This window comes from Podarcis melisellensis, assembly GCF_964234715.1.
Source record: "Podarcis melisellensis genome assembly, chromosome: 15".
Lineage (NCBI taxonomy): Eukaryota > Metazoa > Chordata > Lepidosauria > Squamata > Lacertidae > Podarcis > Podarcis melisellensis.
Genome location: NC_138532.1, coordinates 15,729,058 through 15,747,159, shown reverse-complemented (window position 1 = coordinate 15,747,159; position 18,102 = coordinate 15,729,058). Strand labels below are relative to the sequence as shown.

Below are 18,102 nucleotides of genomic sequence, written 5' to 3'. Positions count from 1 at the left end.
GAGGGGAGGAGGAGAAGCAGAGAGCCCTCGTGGCTCCACCTTGTTTAGTCCCGAGCCAGAAGGGCACCTGAGAGGAGTGGCTGTACTCTGCTGCAGCAGTCCGCCTCCTCTCTACCGTCCCAGCGGCTGGCACTGCCTGTGGAGTGTGGACATGGCACCTCGTTCCCAGGGGCTGCCTGGCCCCAGCTGGGTGGGCTTCCTGCTGCTAGGTAAGGACTACAGCCCTGCTCTTCTCTCCCTTTGCTTGTCAATCCCTGCCCTGGGCTCTGCTCTTAGGGGCAAGAGCTCCAAAGCAAGCTGGCAGGCAGGCCGGCAAGCCAGGCACTTTCTGGGCTGTGTGGACAGTGGGAAGCTCACAGGCACTCTTGGACAAACAGGTTTGAGGTGCCTTCCAGGCACAGAGAAAGACTCCCCTCCACTGTCATTTCCTTGGCCTCCTATGGGAATGACCAGGTGGGGGTGCCCAGCAGAGGGCCCAGGGCCAGGAGGGGATGGCCAGTAGTGGTCTCATTCTGTTCAGGCCAGCTGCGCTGCTATTGCCTGCCTGTACCTGCGCAATGTGGCCTCAACTCTGCTTTTCTCCAGCTGTCAAACTCCAGCTGATTGTGGACGGTTTATCCTGGTGTGATTGAACAGGGGCTGTGGTGAAAATATTGTCCTGAGCTCCTGTTTATTCTGTGTGTATTTTTTTCTCTACTGCCAACCTTCCCCTCCCTCTGGAGGGCTCTGCCAAAAAGAAGGAATGTTTGTGCTCTGCTCCGCTGAGAGATAAAGGGAGGCCAATGCGGGAATGCGGGATCAGTTTCCTCTCCCGCAAGGGCTTCGCTTCTCTGGAGACCCTCCTTCCCTCCCTTGAGAAAACAGACCATGACACCTTTCCCTAATGCAGCACTTTTAAGAGGAGACACTTGGCAGGTTTTGTTTTTTCACTGTTTCGCTTTCCGCGCCATTCCCCTTTTCCATGCCGGAAACCGAGGCCAGAAGGCAGCCGTGTTTTATGCAAGACCAGCCTGGCAATGCCTGTGTCCCAGGATGCCCAAGCCCAGCGCTCTACCCGTTGCATCACACGGCCACAGAGTTCATTCGCTGTGGACACAGAATCAACTCACGTGTTTTGTAAGGCGGATGTAGGAATCAAACATCTCAATCATAAGGAGTTACTTTACCATGAATCACTTAGAGGAGAAGCAGAGCCATGATCCTGGCAGAAGTTTCTTCCTTCTTCTGCAGAGGCAGCTCTTGGCTTTTCCTCCAACCTGACGAGGGTGGTGATGGTAGCCTAGGGATTTATGGATCAGGTGGTCCAGCTGCTGCCCAAGGACAGAGAGACCTTTGGGGACCTTGCCACCTTCCACCCATGAGTCCTGGCTTTGCCTAACTTCTAAAAGAGAGCTGCTTTATTTATTTTACTGTTTTATTTTGTGCATTGATATCCTGCCTTTGTTGAATCATGGTCAAGGGGAAGGGAGTGGTGATTCCCAGGGGTCCTTTCACCTGTGCCCTAAGCAGATACAGAGTGCCTTAGCATCCAAACAGAGGCTGCAACCTTTGGCATCTGGGTAAGGGGCAGAGACCCTTTCCCTGAAGATTGAAATTAAGGAGCTTCTCAGGGTGAGCAGGAGAAAGAGATGGGCAGCTAGCAGCCCAGGGACTAACACAAGTCAGCTTTGGGGGATTTTAGGCATGGGAATCCTTTACTCTAGAGCAGCCAGTCTCCAAAGCCACTGCTCAGTTTTATTTACTTAATTTATGAATTGCTTTCCTTAAAACATCCCCATGTGACTTAACAATAAAAATAACAACCATGAAATCATAGATACAATCTCAACCTAGTAGACATAAAAACGGGGATGAAAATCTCCATTTAAAAGGCTTTTTGGAAAAGGAACTTATTCCCTAGGCACCAAAAAGTCAGTAAATATGCTGCCTGTCTGTTATGTACAGGAGGGGTTTCCAAAGAGTAGGTGCTACACTGGAAGAAGAAACTCATTTTATTTTGGGGTAGCCTTTTCTGCCTGACGGCTGTAGGTAGGAGAGACCAAGGTTTTCCCCCATGCTTACAGTGTGTAGCAGGAGCCCATCTTCTTCAGGAGCTGAAGTCAGGCAGGGCACTGAGTCCAGCCATCTTGCCGTATTTCAGGGCAATTGAGAAGCCCTCCCCTTCCAGGCTGCCTGAAGCACCCCAGGCTGCCTGAAAATCATCCAAGGAAGGTTTACCCAGGGCATCACCAACCCTCTCTCTTGGCTCTGGGGGATTATTGGTGCTAAACTGGAATGCTGACACTCGTGTGTGTTACAGATAGGTAGCCGTGTTGGTCTGCCATAGTCAAAACAAATTTTTTTTCCTTCCAGTAGCCCCTTAAAGACCAACTAAGTTAGTTCTTGGTATGAGCTTTCGTGTGCATGCACACTTCTTCAGATACACTGAAACAGAAGTTTCCAGACCCTTCTATATAGTGAGAAGGTGGGGAGGGGTATTACTCAGAAGGGTGGTGGGAATGGGTGATTGGCAGATAGCTGTGATGAGCCTGTTGATGACTCTTAACGACTGCAATAGGTCTTACAGGAAAAAGCAAGGGGTGAGAAGGTGAAAAATGGCTTTGTCATGTATAATGAGATAAGAATCCAATGTCTTTGTTCAGACTAGGTCTCTCCATGGTTTTAAGTTTGGTAATAAGTTGCAATTCAGCAGCTTCTCTTTCCAGTCTATTTCTGAAATTCCTTTGTAGTAAAACAGCTACTTTGAGATCTTGTATAGAATGTCCTGGGAGATTGAAGTGTTCTCCTACTGGTTTCTCTGTCGTGTGTGTGTGCGCGCGTACGTGTCTCCCCCCTGTAGGGGCTCATTTTCTATGCTTTTCCCCCCTCCAGTGCTCTGGCCTGTGTCAGCTGTGGACATTTACACCCCTAAGTCCCTGGAAGTCCTGAACGGGACAGAAGTGCGCTTGAAATGCACCTTCCGCAGCTATTCCGCAGTCGGGTCAAAGTTGACAGTGTCTTGGCACTTCCAGCCTGAGGAACCTGGCAGATCTGAGTTTGTAAGTTCATCTCTGCAGCCTTTTTGTGGAAAGTGACCTGGGCTCTTCCCCAGGGTTGTGGCCCCCGTTTGGTGCTTGGCCTCCAGAGGATCCTGAGCAGCTGGTATACCTCCCTGTGAAGCTGGGAGTTTTGCAGTCCTGTTTCTGCAATCCTCTCACCACCCATGTCCAATATGCTCTGAATAAGCAACCTGCACCCTCGTGGAGCAAAGGGGAGTGGGTGTCACCTTGTACCATGGCTATGAAGCTCCAGAGACCAATAACGCCCAATAAAGCGGGGCTTGTAAGTGGCTCTTGCTGCTCAAATGTTTACAGATCCTGAAAACGGCTTGTCTTATAATGCCTCTGCTCTGAATAGCTGCAGCTGACATCCATGCAACAAAAACCAGTCCCTGATGGGAAGATGGTTCAGATCCCTCTTTGGAGATTGACTTAATCAAGGGCAGTTCACCACTGTTGGCAGGGCTGGCCCAAGACATTTTGCTGCCTAAGGCAGAGAGCTAAAAAGATGTTCACCCTCCCTAGCCAGGACCCGCACTTTGAAAAGTCTTGCTGTCCCACTCAGACACAAATCCTCTCCCACTCTTGGTTCTGCCTGAAGGAAGTTGCTTCACGGCCGGGCCAGGCCTGACTAGTCAATCTCACCCATTCCCAGGGAGTATATTCATTTAGAGAACCTCCTCCTCCTCCAGGCCATTTTCAGTTTCAAAATCTCCTGCAGAAGTGGGAGGTGCTATCCACAGAGGACTGAGGTCACTGAAAAGTGGCTGTCATTTAATACCAGCAGTGACAGGCATGATAGCTGGACTTCTTGCAACTTCCTAGGTTTTTTACTACAGTGAGGAGCCTTTTCCGCCCATATCAGGCCGCTTCAAAGGCAGAGTCACATGGGATGGCAACATCCACAAGAACGATGGCTCCATTATCCTTTGGGACACCAAGCCCAGTGACAATGGGACCTTCCAGTGCCACGTGAGGAACCCGCCTGATGTGGACGGTCCGACTGGCGAGATCCAGCTACGAGTGGTGACGAAAGGTTTGTGACTTCGGGGGGAGGGTGCAGGTGGGTTTCCTGGGGGGGGGGAGGAGGAGAGGGTCTGCTCAGTCACCAGTGCTGCTGGGGTACAGGGGCCACTATATCCCTCTTGCACCCCCAACATGCATTTCATCCCTGCACAGTGACTTTCTCAGAGATCCACATCCTAGCATTCATCATTGGCGCTGTCTGTTTTCTGATGATTGTCATCGTCGTGGTGGTTGTCATCTGCCGCTACCGGAAGAGAAGGCATGGAAATACGGAGTCAGAGGTGGAGGAGACAGAACTGTAAGTTTGTGTTGTGTGTGTGTGTGTGTGTGTGTGTGTAAGGAAGCTGGCTAGAGGCAATTTGCCTGGCCTTGTGGGAACCACAACTGGTCTCTTGGCCGTCACAGAAAATGGACACCAACTGTTCATTGATACAGGTAAACCACTCTCTTCAAAAAAAGATGAAGACGATGACCACACAGCCTTGAGAGACAGAGCAAGGGATGGTTTGGGGCTGGGATCAGTAAGTAATGGCTGCAACAAGGAACCAGGAGTGCCAGAATTCACTTGCCTGGATCCCATGAAGCTTTAATGGGTCACAGACGAGTGTCAGTGGGCCGGGTTGTTGACAGGCTCTGGTGAACCAGGGAAGTTAAAATGAAAAAGGCTGTCTCTACACATGTGGCAGAATGAAGGGGGCCTGAGGTGGGAGACCATAGAAGCATCCAGCTGATGTTTATCATTTCTAAACAGACTGCATTTTTTAAACTCCTCCTAAACATCTTAGAATCCAAACTCCTGAAGGGGGATTGGTCTGCCTGTGTCTTGAGGTCTTCAGCCAAAACCTTCACTCAGGTGTCTCCTTTATCTGGTACTCAACTATGAAAGAAAAGGCTTTTTCAGTGGTGGCTTCCCAGCGGGGGAACATCCTCCCAAGAGAGGCTCGCCTGGTGCCAACACTGAAATCTTTTCAGCCCCAGGCAAAAGTGTTTGCTGTAAATTAGTTTTATGAACTGTGTTTATTGCTTTGTGGTTGAAATGATTATTGATTGCATGCCACCCAAAGTCCCAAAAGGATGATAAGCTGTATAAATATGTTTTATAATAGATAAATAAAACCTCCCTGCCAATGGAAGTTTAGCCCATCTGGGGAGAAAAGTTCTACTCCACTCCACTCCACTCACAGCTGTGCTAGTTTCCCATCGCAAGCAGTTTTCATTGTAGGGCCATTCAAAGTTGGGACCCACACCCTGCAGCTACAGTTTTCAGTGTGGTGCAGGCCATTCTGCTATCTCGTTCTTTTGCTACGTATACAAGGTGAAGGAAATTCATTGCAAAACATTTTGATGGCTTTGTGTCGAAGTGGAGGAAAAGTCGGGCCAGAAACTGAACTGAGTTGCTCCACAACTGCCTGCAAGAGGGGCACATTTGCTGTGTTACTAGCACAGACTTGTGACCTACACAGTGAGTGCTGCACCGAGTGGATCAGGACAGTGACTTTGGCAGGACCCAGGACAGCTGAGCTTCACTAGCTTCTAGGTTGGGGTTGGACCTCCTGCTGCTCCTCACTGCTTCCCAAATCCAGGAGGGACTTCTGCCTTTCATTTTACACAACAGCCTCTTTTTCCCTCCCTGACCCCGAGGCCAGAGAACTTGGCTGGCTTCCTAACTACTGCCTTTGTTGCATTTGATAACAGGCCAGAGAAGGAGAATTTGAAAGAGACGGAGAAGCACCTGCTGGAAGAGGGAGCCTAATGTGCCCGGTAGGTACTTTCGGCCTTGCCCCTTTCTCCAGAAGGCATTTCTGTCACCAGGTGGGTGGTAGAGTCCAAGGTGGTTCAATGGAAGCCCAGTGGAAGGCGTCTCCATCTAGCCATTCCAAATGTTTGGGGAAAGGGCCACAGCTCAATAGCAGAACACCTGTTTGCAAGCAGAAGGCCCCAGTTCAATCCCTAGCACTACTTCCTGGTGGGACTCGAAAAAGACCCCTTGTCTGAACCCCTGGAGAGCTGCAACTAGCCAGTGCAAGCAGTATTGACCTAGATGGGCCCAATGCTCTGAGCAGGGATGGGGGAACATAGGAATGCTCTTACAGGGATGCTCTTACAGGGATGGGGGAACATAGGAAGCTCTGAAAGAGCACTTATAGGAGCTTTTAAATAAGATCTAGTGCTAGAGTTTGGCTTTTTCCTTTTTCTTCCACTCCCCTTTTCCTTTAGTGTTGTGCCATTTTTATTCTAAACCTGAGGGTAGGGACTATCTTATTATTGAGCATTGTAAACAACTCTGGTAGCATTTTTGGGGGGGGCTTCTTGCTGGCCTAGATTGAACCCATCACCCTTTCTAGTATTGCCCTCAGGCTCAGGGGCGAAGCCTAAGAGTAACCTGTCTACCTGTCTGTTCTCCTCACAGGTCTACTGCCCACCCCCATAGGAGCTGGAGGCTGGTTCTTCAGAGTTCTGGATCAGAGGTGGCGGATGCCACAAGACAGCTGTCCCTGATTCCCTTGCCTTAGAGAAGTGCATCATCACTGTTATCTTCAAAGGCCCTCTGAGGCTGCAGCTCTTGGTGGAAAGACTTTAAGGCTTGGCCTATAGCAGAGTTTGGCAGTTCCTAGTGATGCTATAGTGTGTGTGGGGTGTGTGTGTGTGTCATGGGGGTGTGTGTCCCCCAGCCATGGCCTGGTGCATATATGTGGGGAATTATTCCAAGCAAACTACATGTACAACTGTTAGAAAAGGCAAAGACTCTAACACACAGCCTTTTTCTCAACCAGGACTATGCCACTCTTGCACAAATACAGTCCAGCCTTCTAAGTTTCTGGGGAGCTCAGCCTGGCTAGACTCCTGAGGCTTAAAGGATAATAATAATAAATTATTATTTGTACCCATAGAAGCCCTCCCTACCCCTACACAGCTAAATTTGCTGTTAAACGGAGAATAGAAACATAGAGTTGAAAAGGACCACCAGTGCAACCCCTTGCAATGCAGGAATCTTTTTGACCAAGGTGGGGCTCAAACCCACAACCATGAGATTCTCCTGCTCTGCCAGCTGAGGTGTTGCTCAGAGTCACAGCCCACAGTGCTCCAATCATCCTCTAACCAGCAGTTCAGTATCCACAGTAGCTCCAATATCTGTAGGGTTGGTCAACATTTTGATCCCAGGAAGAAAGAAGCTGATGATGGGTGGGGCGTCTGGGTTTCTGTTGCTTCACAGTGAGCCATCACCATTCCTTTCCCTGTGCACACTGCTCCCCATGCGCAAGCCAGGATTCTCTTCTTCCTCCTCCTGGATTTCTTGTATCTGGAGATGCAAGCGGACTTGTCCAAGTGCTGCGACATATCCCTCCTCCCGCAGAACTTGCACCCAGGGCCATTTGCAATTCAACAGCTTTCAGAACTGGAGGCTTTTCAGGAAGCCTCAGCCAGCCTCTCTCTGTGCTGTATATTTATTGCTCAGAAACTGCCTTTCAGCGCTCCAAACCAGGCCAGTTCAGCCTCTGCCTGCCCCACTATTTGGGGAGGGGGCGAGGTCACATCTGTACAGCCCCTTCTGGATATGGAAAGTGGTCGGGGGAGGGGGCACCTTGGGGGCGCGGGACGGGTTTGTCCTTTGCCTTCCCGGCCCTGAAGTTTAGTTGTCCGTAAGAATCTGGTTACGCAATTGTATGTAAATAAGCTGTATTTCACAATAAAAACCGTAGACCTTTGGAAGTCAAGCGAACTTTCAGCCTGCTTTGTAAGGGTTTTTCCCGGGCTTCTCGTGGGGAAGCCGGCCTGCCGGGAGGCCCCTCTTCCCGCGGCCAGGTCTCAGCAGAGGGAGGCAACGCGGGCCTTCCAGCGCCCTAGAGAGAGAGGTGGCCTGGCGACGGCGGCAATATCACTGCTCCGTATCCCGCTTGTGGAACCGGTGACGCCGCAGAACGCTCGGATGACTCAGTCGCGACTGGCGCCCTTTCGGCGCCTCTGAGCATGTGCAGAGTGCCGGCTGCTGGGCAGGGAGTGTCTCTGGGCGGCCATTTTGAGCCTCTCCCCGCCCTTTCCGGCCTCACCTGGGCGGACAGGTGTCGTCCGAGGAAGTGGCGAGGAAAATGGGGCTCTCGCGGAAGAAGCCTGGCGGTGGGGTCCTCCTGCTTCTGTGGGGTGAGTGAGGGGCGGAGGCGGGAGCGGGGCCCTTCCCTTCCCTAGCGCTGTCCTGGATCTCGGGCTTGGCTCTGGTCCTGAGGCCGACCCGACAGAGAACAGCCGCCCGGGCCTGGTGCCAAACAGCGAGGAGCGCAGCCAGGTCTCCTCCGGAGCAAGTCGACTCGGGGTCCAGCTGCCTGCCTGCCTGCGGTTCGGGGTCAAGGGAGACATTGGGGTGCGGCGAGGGCTCCCTTCGTGGTTTCCAGCCGGGAGCGAATCGGGGCCAGAAGCCTGGTGCCCCTTTGCCTGCTGTCCGGGGAAGAGGTGCACGGCCAGCCCGGCTAAGGGAATTTTCTACCCGGAGACGCGACTCCGCCAAGTGGCGGAGCGAGGCGACGGGGCTCGGCCCTCCCGGCTCCTGTAGGGATGGTGAACCACGAGACTGAGCTACCCTGCGGGGTTGTTGTCAAGAGAGCAGCTGGCCCAGGCCCTCGAACAGGGGGGAAAGCCAAACAAATGCCCAGAAGTCGTTGTCGTAGGCTGAAAGAATCACTGATGGGTTGTACTGAGTGCTTTTCTTACTCCGAGTAGACCCATTGAAATTAGTGACCCATTGAATAAAATTAGATCTGCAGCATTGGACTTGGGTGACGCTGTGGGTTAAACCACAGAGCATAGGACTTGCCGACGGCGGTTCGAATCCCCATGACGGAGTGAGCTCCCGTTGCTCTGTCCCTGCTCCTGCCAACCTAGCAGTTCGAAAGCACGTGCAAGTAGATAAATAGGTACCGCTCCGGTGGGAAGGTAAACGGCGCTTCCGTGCGCTGCTCTGGTTCGCCAGAAGCGGCTTAGTCATGCTGGCCAGTAAAGCGAGATGAGTGCCACAACCCCAGAGTCGGTCACAACTGGACCTAATGGTCAGGGGTCCCTTTACCTTTACCTTTATTGGATACAGTGAAAAATAAAAATCTGTCCCAACAAGAAAGAAAATGGGAATTTCCCTCTGAGGTGGAGTCTATAAAGCACTGAGACTGGCACTTCTAATGGAACCCACACCAATCCTCCCCCACCCCAGACTAAATGTTTAGGTCCCTGCCTCTGGGGCTGGTGTTAGACTGTGCTGCCATAGGCAAAGGATAACCTTCACTTCCGGGGCACAGCAGCCTATATTGGGGGCGGGGAGACCATGGGGGGGCACAGCACCATCCATCCAAGACATTGCTACTGCTCCCCCTTGTCATCCGCTCTAGGCAGTTTCTTCTTTTTGTCAAATGATGGGGCCCCTTCTCGCCACCTGCTGGTAGTTGCTATGTCTGGAGGCTGCAGAGCACCAGAAGGTGCTGTTTTTGGGAGTCCTTTGTGGCTGGTTCTGTTGAGTTCCTGATCTCTGCCTGGCCAAGGGAAAAAACGGTGGGCGGTTCCTTTGCTGAGCTAAGCACTTCCTGCAAAGTGGGTCTGGTGGAAGAGGGAGCAGCAGGAACTCTTTCTGTCAACACCTCTGTGTTCCTGTTCAGGTGACTAACCCATCTCTTGGGGTTATATTTTGCAGCAGCCCTTGCCAGAGTCCACTCCCTGGAGATCCAGGCTGACTCAGACGTCCAGGCCTTTGTGGGTGAGGCCGTGATCTTGAAGTGCTGGTTCAAGTCCTCCTTCCCAGTCACAGAGAAGCTCACCATCGATTGGACATACCGACCTCTTGCAGGGGGCAGTTTGGAGCCGGTGAGTGGTGCTTTCACTGTCTGCCCACTGGCTCTTGGCAGAGTGGCACATGTGCCTGCCACGTCTGCTGTGGTGGGTGCCACTGGTGCACAAGGTCTATATGATGGCAGGTGCGCAGCAGAGCCTTTATCTTGCTGCTCTGGGGGTGCCAATTGAATGGCTTTTGGTATCATCCTTCCTGCAGAAACATGAGCCTACCTTGCTGGAATGTTGCTGCAGTGAGATTGGCTCATGAAAGGCCTTGAGCCATTGGCTCTTGGCTGTCATGGGACGTGATGCTCACCATCTCTATATTTTTCAAAAAATAATAATTATTATTTGATTTTACAAGTGCGGAATTATAACAATACAAAATACTTATCCATATTTAGAGACTTCTCCGAATCTCTGGACTTCCCACCTTCCCCTCCATGGGTCCAATTGTCAGCCTTTTCGACTGCATGTTGTTCCATAATCCAGGGTGCCAGGCAGTTACAGGGAACCAGGCAAAGGGCCTTCTCGGTAGTGGCACCCGCCCTGTGGAACGCCCTCCCACCAGATGTCAAAGAGAAGAACAAGTACCAGACTTTTAGAAGACATCTGAAGGCAGCCCTCTTTAGGGAAGCTATTTAACAGACTACTATATTTTAATATTTTGTTGGAAGGCGCCCAGAGTGGCTGGGGAAGCCCAGCCAGATGGACGGGGTATAAATAAATTATTATTATTATTATTATTATTATTATTATTATTATTATTATTATTATTATTATTTTCTATATCACTCCATTTTGTCCACAGTATCTGCTACATTGCAAGTGTTATTGCAGTCCTGCTTATGTTTTCATCTGCTTACAGTGGTCTTTTTTCCATCTCTGGGCTAGTAGCATCTGTGCGGCCGTCAGTGCTCACCATCTCTAAACTTCTCTAGATCTTCCACTACCAGTCGGATGCTTATCCAGCTAAGAAGGGCACCTTCCGTGACCGGGTATCCTGGGTTGGAAACGTGGCCAAGCGGGATGCTTCCATTAGGATCAACAACCCAACAATGGATGACAATGGGACGTTCACCTGCGCTGTGAAAAATCCCCCGGACGTGCAGCATAACATCCCCCAGACTATGCTGACTGTCACTCAGAGAGGTAAAGTAATATTTCTAGTCCTTGTGGCCATGGTGGTTCTGCCTCCTCACCTCTCCCAAGCCTTTCCTGTCAAGAGCATTAAAACCCTGTTGCTGTTTCCTGAAAATCCCAGTCTCTTAGTGCCATCTCCCCTCTGCCATCCTCCACCAGTTGCATTTTCTAGCACGCACTGCTTCAGGAGAATGGTAAGACAGGCCCTCATTCTACCCTGGGGGCTGCTGGGTTGAGCGTCCAATCTGCTCACTTCCTGCCTTAGTCCCCAGAGGCTGGTGAGTACAAAGTGCAAAGAGAAGGGGTGGGGCTCACTGTGTGAGCCTGCAAGTAGGACCTGTTTTTTGCCATGGTGAGAGGCAAGTTCTTTGGGGTGTCTCTTCCCTTTCCCCCTTTTGGAGATTGCAAAGCCTGCTAGGCCTACAAAACCAAAAGTTTATTTTGAATCGTTCTTATTTTAACGTAGAACCATGGCTAAGGACATAGACTGCCACCTCAGTTTTATTTGGACTGGTGTCAAGTGCCCATTGCTGAAGAAGAATGGCCTGATGTGACCGAGAAACAAATAACTCAAGGCAAAAGCAACATACCTAAAAACAAAGAACTTTAATGACGTATAGGAAGTTCAGAGCCTGTGTTTCTCTGATTGCTTTCTCAGTTCTACGATTGGTACTTGCAATTAGTTCATGCTAATTACAGTGGACCCTTGGGTTACGTTACCTTCAGATAACATAACTTTTGGGTTGTGAACGTGGTAAACCTGGAAGTTTCGCTGCGCGCGCATGCACAGAAGTGCTCCATGCGCCTTATGTGTGCGCAGAAGCTGTGCCTCTGCTTACAAAATTTTCGGGATGCGCACGGACCCCTGGAATGAATTAAATTCATATCCAGAGGGTCCACTGTATAAAACATTCATAAGTTTATTTAGTTTATATTGTATTCCTGCTTTAATTTTTTATCGTAAGCAATTTGCTTTATTTTCTATAAGTTACTTTCTTTTCCTTAAATTCCGTAATACTATTAAGCTTTAATAAGCTGATGGATTTGTTCCAGTCACAAAACTGAGTCTGCTGCGGAAATCCCTAGTTAAGCTTTCATGTTTCACCATGTTTCTGCTGAAAAATTCAAACCCCGATGGGAAGACTCAGTTAGCATTTGTGCATTGGCCAGGGATTAGCATGGTATGTGCTTACCTCCCAGTCTTCTGTTCTGGGGACTGGCTGTGATGCCTCCTTAATTCAGCATTTTGCCTTCTTTTCTCACATGGGTTGGAAACTCAGTTGTGGTTTGATCTTGGGTGTTCCCCTTTGAACCTCTGTTCCCCAGAGGCCCAGCCTGCCCTTCTGGTGTGCCTGTGGCCTGATTCCTGCCTCTTTCTCCAGGGGCCTCCTTCCAGCTGACGTCAGCAGGGCTTCTCTCCATCCTGGTCTTCCTCCCCTCAGCCATTGTGGTGGCCTTGCTCCTGGTTCGAATGGGCAAGAAGCTCGGGGTGCTGAAGAGCAAGAAGAAGTGCAGCTACAAGAAGTCCTCCATCGAAGTCTCTGAAGAGTAAGCACTTTGTGTTCTGTGCTTAACCAGGGAGAAGCAGAGAGAACGGGCATTTGTGATGGGGAGGGCTGCCCTGAGGGTTCTTGTTGGGCTCCCTGGGCTTGTATTCAAGGTCACTTAATGGAGATTAATGACACCACCCCATACAACCCTCACCATGCCCATGTTCTCAGACCAAGGGGAATATAATGAGCAGAATATGTGGTTATTGTGGAGCAGCTGATTCAGACTGTGAACCCTCCATAGGGCATCAGCAGGTGTTTTGATGATTGACACTCCACTGCACCTGGTGCCTCAAAGGCATGTCCCACCTACTGTCAGCTCCTGCATAAATCTTGGGAGCTTGGTGGTCTGCAGCTGTTGGTCCACCTGAGGAGCAGGTGGTGGTGGATGAGCCTTCATTGGAAGTTGGGTGGCCTCCTGTCAGGGATTCTTTAACTGTGATTCCTGCATTGCAGGGGGTTGGACTAGATGGCTTTGGGCGTCCCTTCCAACTCCACAATTCTGTGAACAGCAACCCCATGGAAGCTTTGCGGCAGATGCAGGGGGCAGGGTAGGGCAAGTCTGGTCAAGCTTCACCGGTGGGGAGCTGCTTGTCAGGATAACTGGGTTTCTTTTGGAGGGGATGGGCAGAGGTAGAGCAAGCTGACTGGCACAGGTGTGCAACTGGCTGCCCTGGGGGTTTTGAGGGGGAGCAGGTACCAGGCAGGCAAAGGAGACACATGCTGGACTCACCTCTGTGCTCTTCCTGTAGACCTGAGCGACCTAAGTGCAAGGAGAGGCTGGCCGCCTGGTGTCTGCGATGTCTGGTAAGCAAAAGTGCCATTCTTACACACAGCCAGTTTGACGCTGGCAAGATAGCAGGGAGGGCGAAGCGTCTTGGGCCTGCCATCAAATTCCCATTCATGCCTGACCCAATCCAGAGGCCAAGATTGAAGTCTCCTACCTTTGCCGCTGTAGGTGTCAGAAGGGTGGAGCCGTTTGTGAACAGGGCTGGCCTGGGGGAGTGGGTTGGGGGGCATAGGAACAAACCCACCTGCAGATACCACCCATTGTTTCCATTTGCCCTTCAGTCATGAGAGGTAGGGTGGAGGCATGCCAGTAATTTGGCCCTGCAGAACCTCCCTCTTTCCCTCATGCCACTGCTAGCAGGGGCTGCAAGGGGAATAGGAGAGTTAAGTGAGCACCATTTCCTGTTGCAGCTGGCGTCCAGGGTGGGGGTATTCTACAGCTTCATCTGAAGTACTCTCCCACCCTTTCATAGGGCTGGTCCTACCATTAGGCTTGAGTGAAGCAGCTGGCTGAGGCAAATGAAACCAAACTTGGTTCTCCAGCTGTTTTTGGACTACATTTCCTATCATCCCTGACCACTGGGATGATGGGAGTTGTAGTCTAAAAACAGCTGGAGACCCAGGTTTGGGAAACCCTGGTTTAGGGTCTTGTGAAAGGGCAACAAATGGCCAGAGATTTAATCCATTATTGTATTTTTAGTCCCAGAGAGAGGCACTTTCAGGTTTTTCTCATTCAGGTGCCAAAATGACTTGCTCTATGTACCTTGACCTGGGGGAGGAGACATTTACTGTTCCACTACAGTTAGCAAAATGTCTTTTTGGGCCAGCCCTGTTTGCCAATGAAGCAAAGACCAAACATGGGATGGGTGGGAGAGTTGACTGTCCCTTTTGTTTCTGAACATGAATGTTTGTGTGGTTGGCACATGGAGGTTTTACTATGTGATAATGTTGTGAAGTCTACAATTGCACATCTTGGGCCTGAGCTGCTGAGGATTTTAGCATCTCTGTGCTGGTGTTCAGCCAGAGTATGCAAGGAAGTTGTCAGCAAGAGTGCAAAATAAGACTGAGTTGAAGGATCCCATTGGTTACACAAGGAAGTGGCATTGCAAGGAAGTGGCATTGCAAGTGTGTCTAAGAGTCTGGCACAGTTGTCCATGAATCTAGCATTGTGTCTCAGTCCATTTCCCATAGTGGTCTCATCCTCATATGGAGGTTTCTGAAGAAGACCAGGGTGTACACTCTGGCACGCTGGGCCTGTGTGTGTGTGTGAGAGAGAGACAGAGAAGAGGGGGGTGGAATCTAACTGAGCTTCCTTGCAGACATTTCCAGATCTGGGTTGGGTTCATTGAGTTGCTTAGCACAAAATCCTCCAACTCATTTCTCCAGCAGTAAATTTCTGCCAGGTGAGGCATTTGGGGGGAGTCTTGTTGGCTCCATTGCTTGACCTTTTCTTCTTGCATTCTGTTCAGGATTCAGATGATGAGGATCCTTACTGACTTGAGGACAAAGGTATTTTTTCTGAATGTCATCTGAAGGCCAGCAGGATACATCCCAGTGACTCTTCAATGAATGGAACTTTGGTGCTGGACTTCATGGTGTCAGGAGGGCTCTGATGGTGTGTGTGGGATCAGGTTCTACCTCATGTTGCGGATCATCAAGATGTTACAGCTTCTCATTGGTTGGTGTGGCTCTTGCCCTGTTTCTCTGGATGGAGAATGCAGCCTGTGGGGATTACTGTTTGGACTGTTGGGTTCTGGGTAAGATGACCTGTGCTGATTGACACTCTTGCGCTGCTGCTTCTCCACACACTGCGTTGAACTCAGCCACCCTTTAGCACTTGACTCATGAAGGTATTACCTGGTCCTCCTCCTCCTTGCCATATTTTTGCACAAACCTCCAACCACAACAGCAGCAGCAGTAGCAACAGCAGCAACAGCAAGAACAAAATGTTTGGAAATGGTGTGGGCACCTTGCGTCTGGTGGCCAGTTACCACTGACATGGAGAAAGGGCTGGGCCTGAAGCAGGCAAATGTTAGTGCCTGCAGTGGCTTGCAGAGAGTTGGGCAGGTATTCCATGGCTCAAGGTACCAGAGAGGTTCACTGTGCTTTTCTTTCCAGGGAGAGAGAAGGGCCACTGTGTGATCTTCTCCTTTGGCTGCTGCCCTTGGCTGCTGGTTCAAAGCCAAGCTGGCCGTAGGCAGTGGAACCAGAGCAGGTAATGGTGGGGGGACTGGGCTTCCTTGTAATGAAAGCCAAGTGCGGCAGCTGGCCTTGTGCTGGGGGACCTTGGGCTGGTATTGTGTTCCTAGGTTCAGGCATCTTGGAGCTAAAATGTAAGAAGAGCCTTCATTTGGAGATCCATGCACACCTCAGGATGTCCCCCAAAGGCACAGGCATTTGGGAGGCCCTGGGACAAGACTCTAGAGCAGTGGTTCCCAATTAGCTAAGTACCGTGGACCCCCTACTTTTGAAAATGTTGTTATCTCTATGGCACATGAATGGTGCCATGGACCCTCTGGATGGGTTACACTGCCTCACTGGGGTCTGTGGGCCACTGGTTGGGAGCCCCTGCTCTAGAGGACTGTTCCACATTTACTTACAGAAGAATTTCCTCTTTGTCAGCCTGACTTTCCTCTCCAGAATAGCTGCTTGGGTCTGTGCAGATGCCAATATGTGCATTGTCTCCTCTTCTTCCACAGACATTCATTCCTCAGTGGGGCCTTTTTGTGGATAGGGGCTGGGGGAGGAGGATACCCATCTCTCCTGTAGCCAATAAACATCTTGTACCAACTCCGTCTAATGGTTTTTTTTGTTCTGGTCAGGAGTGGGCGGCATGCAAGCTGTTGAAAGAAAAGGGGTTTGCCCAAAGTGGGCAGGGCCAGAGCTAGCATGCATGCAGCAATCAATCAATCAATCAATCAATCAATCAATCAATGACTCACTCACACAGTAATGTCTATGCTGATTGGCAGCTGCTAAATTTTCTCCCTGGTGCTGCAAAGAATTGAACTTGAGAGTACACCTCTCACAGAGGCAGTAGACTTCTGATTACCATTTGCTGGGAATCAGAAGTGGGGAATGCGATTGCATTCGGGTCCTGCTTGCTGGCTTCCCATAAGAGGCATGTGGGTGTCCTCTGGGAGAACAAGATCCTGGATAACACAGGACCTCTTTGGCCCGATCCAGCAGGCTCTTCTTAGGACCTTCTGCAAGCAAACAGAGGTTCCACCACTGAGCTGCAACCCATCCATTTGGGTTACCAGAGTTTCCTGGGGACAGTCCCTGGATTTGCAAATAAGTCCCTGGACAAATTCCATCCCAGAATGTCCCCGGATTTCATCTAATGTCCCTGGGAAATGCAGTAGCGGCAGTCTCAGCAGCCTGGAGCAGTTGGCTCTGGCTGGCTTCAGGAGCTGCTTGGAAGTCCCCATATGATGTTGGTGCAGGGGCTCTAAGATGCAGCTTCTGGGCTGCCTCCACCTTCCCTGATCCCAGCAACTGAGCTGTGAAGAGAGGCTTCACACTGCCTATCAGAGCAGCATCCCAACTCCTACTTGCATGCAAGCAGGAGCGGGACGGGGATTTCTCAGCTGTGAAGGAAGGCTTCACGCTGCCTGTCAGCTTGCGTGCAAGCAGGAGGGGGTAGGCATCACTCAGTTAGGCAACAGGAAGCCTCCCTTCCCAGCTTAGGGATCTCCACCCCCTCCTGCTTGCACACAAGTAGGAAAGGGATTGGGGCTGCTCTGATGGGAAGGGAGGCATCGCGCTTCCTGAGCTTCGCTGCCACCACTGCTCTCGGCCCTCCTTCTCTGCCTTCCATGCCTGACCCACCCCCACCGCTTCCCCCCCCCCACCGAAGAACCAACAACTTGGGCTTCCCAGGCTCATGGAGAAAGGAGATAGAAGCCTTGGAGGAAGGAGAAATGTGGTGGTTGAGGTCAAGGCGGCGGCCATCTGCCACTGCCATTGCTGCAGCATCAACATCCCGAATGTGTAGTATTTATTTATTTATTTAAAGTGTCCCTGGATTCATTGAAAAAAATCTGGTAACCTTACAATACATGTGCCCATAAAAGGCACACATACGCATACAGGCTCTACAAATTCCAGCAACAGGGCATTGCTTTCAATTGGGGGAAGGGGGGGTTAACACTTTCCCTAACTACATCCCCTCCCTCCCCCAAATGCTCCCCGGTGCATCTGTTAGGCATGAAAGAAGTATTTTATAGGAACCAAGAGGACAAAAAGTTATAAAAAGAATGGGAAAAAATATATATTTTATTTAAGAGATCACTGCAAGCAGATGGAAACATTAGCAGGATTTTAATCTCACTAATGTAATGTGACAAACATTATGGACAATATGGATTGATATAAAATATAGACTATGGAATAATATGCAGTTGTAAATGTTGACAATTGGACCTATGAAGGGGATGGGGGGAAATCTCGAGTTTCAGAGTAATCTCTCTATAGGAAAATGCATTTGGATTGTTATAAAATAAAAATTGTTTGAATAATTTTTATTAACAGGCCAATCAAATCACATTAATTCCAAATCACATTAGTTCCAAATTATACAGCCAAATTTTTTAAAAAATTTGTTGGGGGTACCCATACTTCGAGCTCCGAAAGGGATCCAAACATCACTCTTGCTGCTGCTTTAATTACACAGTTCTGTCCAGATAGTCTTTTTGTTATTTTCCTCATCTTCTTGTTGTTATCATATATTCCTTTCTTTGTGATCT

At 50.2% G+C, this 18,102-nt stretch overlaps 2 protein-coding genes across 3 annotated transcripts; both read left to right on the top strand.

The window, feature by feature from the left end:
* The first annotated feature begins 39 nt into the window (after window positions 1-39).
* Window positions 40-6,700, top strand: MPZL2 (myelin protein zero like 2). Its single transcript, XM_081891184.1, has 6 exons — window positions 40-209; window positions 2,872-3,038; window positions 3,864-4,074; window positions 4,218-4,362; window positions 5,760-5,825; window positions 6,475-6,700. Exons 1-5 carry the CDS (start codon window positions 152-154, stop codon window positions 5,815-5,817), a joined length of 639 nt encoding a protein of 212 aa, XP_081747310.1. The 5' UTR covers window positions 40-151; the 3' UTR covers window positions 5,818-5,825; window positions 6,475-6,700.
* Window positions 6,701-7,671: 971 nt separating this feature from the next.
* MPZL3 (myelin protein zero like 3) lies at window positions 7,672-16,144 on the top strand. Of its 2 annotated transcripts, none has more exons than XM_081891171.1 (6): window positions 7,672-8,204; window positions 9,739-9,905; window positions 10,814-11,024; window positions 12,398-12,563; window positions 13,318-13,372; window positions 14,824-16,144. In XM_081891171.1, the coding sequence occupies exons 1-6, from the start codon at window positions 8,153-8,155 to the stop codon at window positions 14,848-14,850; spliced, it is 678 nt and encodes a 225-aa protein (XP_081747297.1). In that variant the 5' UTR covers window positions 7,672-8,152; the 3' UTR covers window positions 14,851-16,144. The 2 variants fall into 2 exon arrangements, with proteins under 2 accessions (XP_081747297.1, XP_081747296.1); XM_081891170.1 differs by having other exon boundaries at window positions 7,677-8,204; window positions 9,736-9,905.
* The last annotated feature ends 1,958 nt before the right edge of the window (window positions 16,145-18,102 follow it).

Bases quoted from the DNA above. Each gene is read 5' to 3' on its own strand.
- MPZL2 (XM_081891184.1), top strand. From the start codon at position 152: ATGGCACCTCGTTCCCAGGGGCTGCCTGGCCCCAGCTGGGTGGGCTTC. The intron at 3,039-3,863 runs GTAAGTTCATCT...GCAACTTCCTAG, and splicing joins AACCTGGCAGATCTGAGTTT to GTTTTTTACTACAGTGAGGA. The intron at 4,363-5,759 runs GTAAGTTTGTGT...ATTTGATAACAG, and splicing joins GAGGTGGAGGAGACAGAACT to GCCAGAGAAGGAGAATTTGA.
- MPZL3 (XM_081891170.1), top strand. From the start codon at position 8,153: ATGGGGCTCTCGCGGAAGAAGCCTGGCGGTGGGGTCCTCCTGCTTCTG. The intron at 9,906-10,813 runs GTGAGTGGTGCT...AAACTTCTCTAG, and splicing joins CAGGGGGCAGTTTGGAGCCG to ATCTTCCACTACCAGTCGGA. The intron at 12,564-13,317 runs GTAAGCACTTTG...CTCTTCCTGTAG, and splicing joins TCCATCGAAGTCTCTGAAGA to ACCTGAGCGACCTAAGTGCA.